This window comes from Bison bison, unplaced genomic scaffold (genome assembly GCF_000754665.1).
Source record: "Bison bison bison isolate TAMUID 2011002044 unplaced genomic scaffold, Bison_UMD1.0 scf7180017861086, whole genome shotgun sequence".
In the NCBI taxonomy this organism is placed as follows: domain Eukaryota; kingdom Metazoa; phylum Chordata; class Mammalia; order Artiodactyla; family Bovidae; genus Bison; species Bison bison.
The window spans coordinates 5,946-8,181 of record NW_011491658.1 but is presented as its reverse complement, the minus strand read 5'-3'; the positions used below and the strand labels follow the sequence as shown (position 1 = coordinate 8,181).

Genomic DNA, 2,236 nt, shown 5'->3' with positions numbered 1-2,236 from the left:
ACACCAAACTTAGTAGCTTAAAACAATCATTTTTTCTATCTCATAAGTCTCCAGGTTGGTTGGGATGACTGATGTGGCTCTTCTGGTGTGGGCTGGCATGGCTGGGGCTGGAGGTTAAAGAAGGCCTTACTCCCACATCTGGCATTTGGTTTAAGGGGCTTCATCTGGATTGGTTCATCTCTGTTCCACGTGGTTTCACATCCCTTAGTAATTTGAGCTTCTTCACATGAAGGTCTCAGAATTCAAAAGAGCGGCAAGAAAGGGTAAGTCTCAAAGCAGGCTTTTCACACCTCTCCAGCATATTCTTGAATCTCTTTGTTAATGTATATTGGCCCAAGCAATTCACATGGCCAAACTCAGAGTCAAGGAGTAGAGAGAGAGCTCTGCCTCTTAATAAGAGAAACAACAGTAATATTACAAAGAGGGGTGCATAAAAGGATGGGAGAGACCTGTGGTTATTTCTGCACTGTACCACAATGAAGGAAGATAAAAATATGATGTCATGGAAATCAACATGTATGACAGGATTATATTTGTTTGTGTAAAATTATATCAGCAGATGAGTGTATATATAAAACCATAATGACTTTAAAACTGTGGATTCACATGAGCAAAATATTCAGTAGCAAACATATTTGATAGACACAAATACAAAAAAAAGAATTTCAACTCAATTATTCCTCCCATTGTGCAATGTGTTTTGCTACAAATAGATCTGAGAGCAGGTCTATACATCAAATATATTATTGTTTTGTCCTACCTTTCACTTTGTTGTCACTTTAAATTGCTTAATACAACACAATAAACATTACTGTCATTTATATCATTTTTCATACTTTATCTATAAAGAATTTGGTAATAATTTGCCTTATAATACTTTCTACAGGAAGGCTTTTCCTAATATCTCAAACTGATAACATTTTCCCCAGTATGAATTCAATTATATTTTGTGAGGATTTGCAAATATGGAAATTCCTCATCATTCAATGCATTCTTAGAGAGTCTCTTCTGAATAATTTTTCTCATCTCAGGTGAAAGAGCCTGACACATTCTTTTTATTATGCAATGCATTCAATATCTGATCTGTCTTGGCTGAATTTTTAACACACACTTAGACCTGATTTCTGTGGTAAGGCTTTCTCATTTTCAAGAAACAGGGTTACTTTCATGTATGAATATTGCGATGCATACTCAGAACGGATTTCTGAGTGAACCCTTTTCCACAGTCACTACATTTATAGGGTTTATCTCCAGTATGAATTGTCTGGTGTTTATTGAAATTTGACCTGTCTGTGAAAGCTTTCCCACATTCTGCACATATATATGGTTTCTCTCCTGTGTGAATTCGCTGATGTACTTTGAGGTGTGGTTTCTTTGAGAAGGATTTCTCACAGTCAGAACATTTATAAGGCTTATCTGTAGTATGGATTCTCTGATGTGTAAGTAACTCTGACTTCTGGATGAAGGCCCTGCCACAATCAGCACAAACATAGGGCTTCTCTCCAGTATGAATAGTCTGGTGTTTATTGAAATTTGACCTATCCGTGAAGGCCTTCCCACATTCAGCACATATATAAGACTTCTCTCCAGTGTGAGATTTCTGGTGAGTATTCAGATTTGATCTGTTGGTAAAGGCCTTACCACAGTCAGTGCATATGTAGGGTTTCTCTCCTGTGTGAATTCGCTTATGCATCTGGAGTTGTGACTTAGAAGGGAAAGATTTCGCACAGTCACTGCATTCATAAGGCTTCTCTCCAGTATGAATTCTTTGATGCGCAATCAAGTGTGCCTTTTGGATGAAGGCCTGCCCACATTCAGTACATATGTAGGATCTCTCTCCTGAATGAATTCTCTGATGCATTCTGAGTGTTGATTTTTGGGTAAAGGCCTTCCCACACTCACTGCACTTATGGTGTCTCTCTCCAGTATGAATTTTCTGATGTACGTTGAGGGCTGAGTTTAGGGAGAAGCCTTTCCCACATTCACTGCATTCATAAAGTTTTTCTCCAGTATGGGTTGTCTGATGCCTTAGGAGAGATGACACTTGGAAAAATGATTTTCCACATTCATGACATTTATAGGGTTTTTCTCTAGTATGAATTTTCTCATGCAGAATTAATTCTGAATTCTGGATGAATGCCTTTCCACACTCAGAACATATATATAGCTTTTCATCTCTATGAACTCTCAAATAAATACTGAGTAGTGGCTTCTGTGTAAAAACATTTACACATTT

General features: G+C 37.6%; 1 protein-coding gene across 1 annotated transcript; it reads right to left on the bottom strand.

Annotated features, from left to right (window-relative positions):
- Positions 1-6: 6 nt before the first annotated feature.
- Positions 7-2,233, bottom strand: LOC104983050 (zinc finger protein 81; the record flags this gene model as incomplete). Its single annotated transcript, XM_010832542.1, has 1 exon — positions 7-2,233. A coding segment is annotated over one exon (1,068 nt), but the record flags the coding sequence as incomplete, so codon positions are not given.
- Between the last annotated feature and the right edge of the window lie 3 nt (positions 2,234-2,236).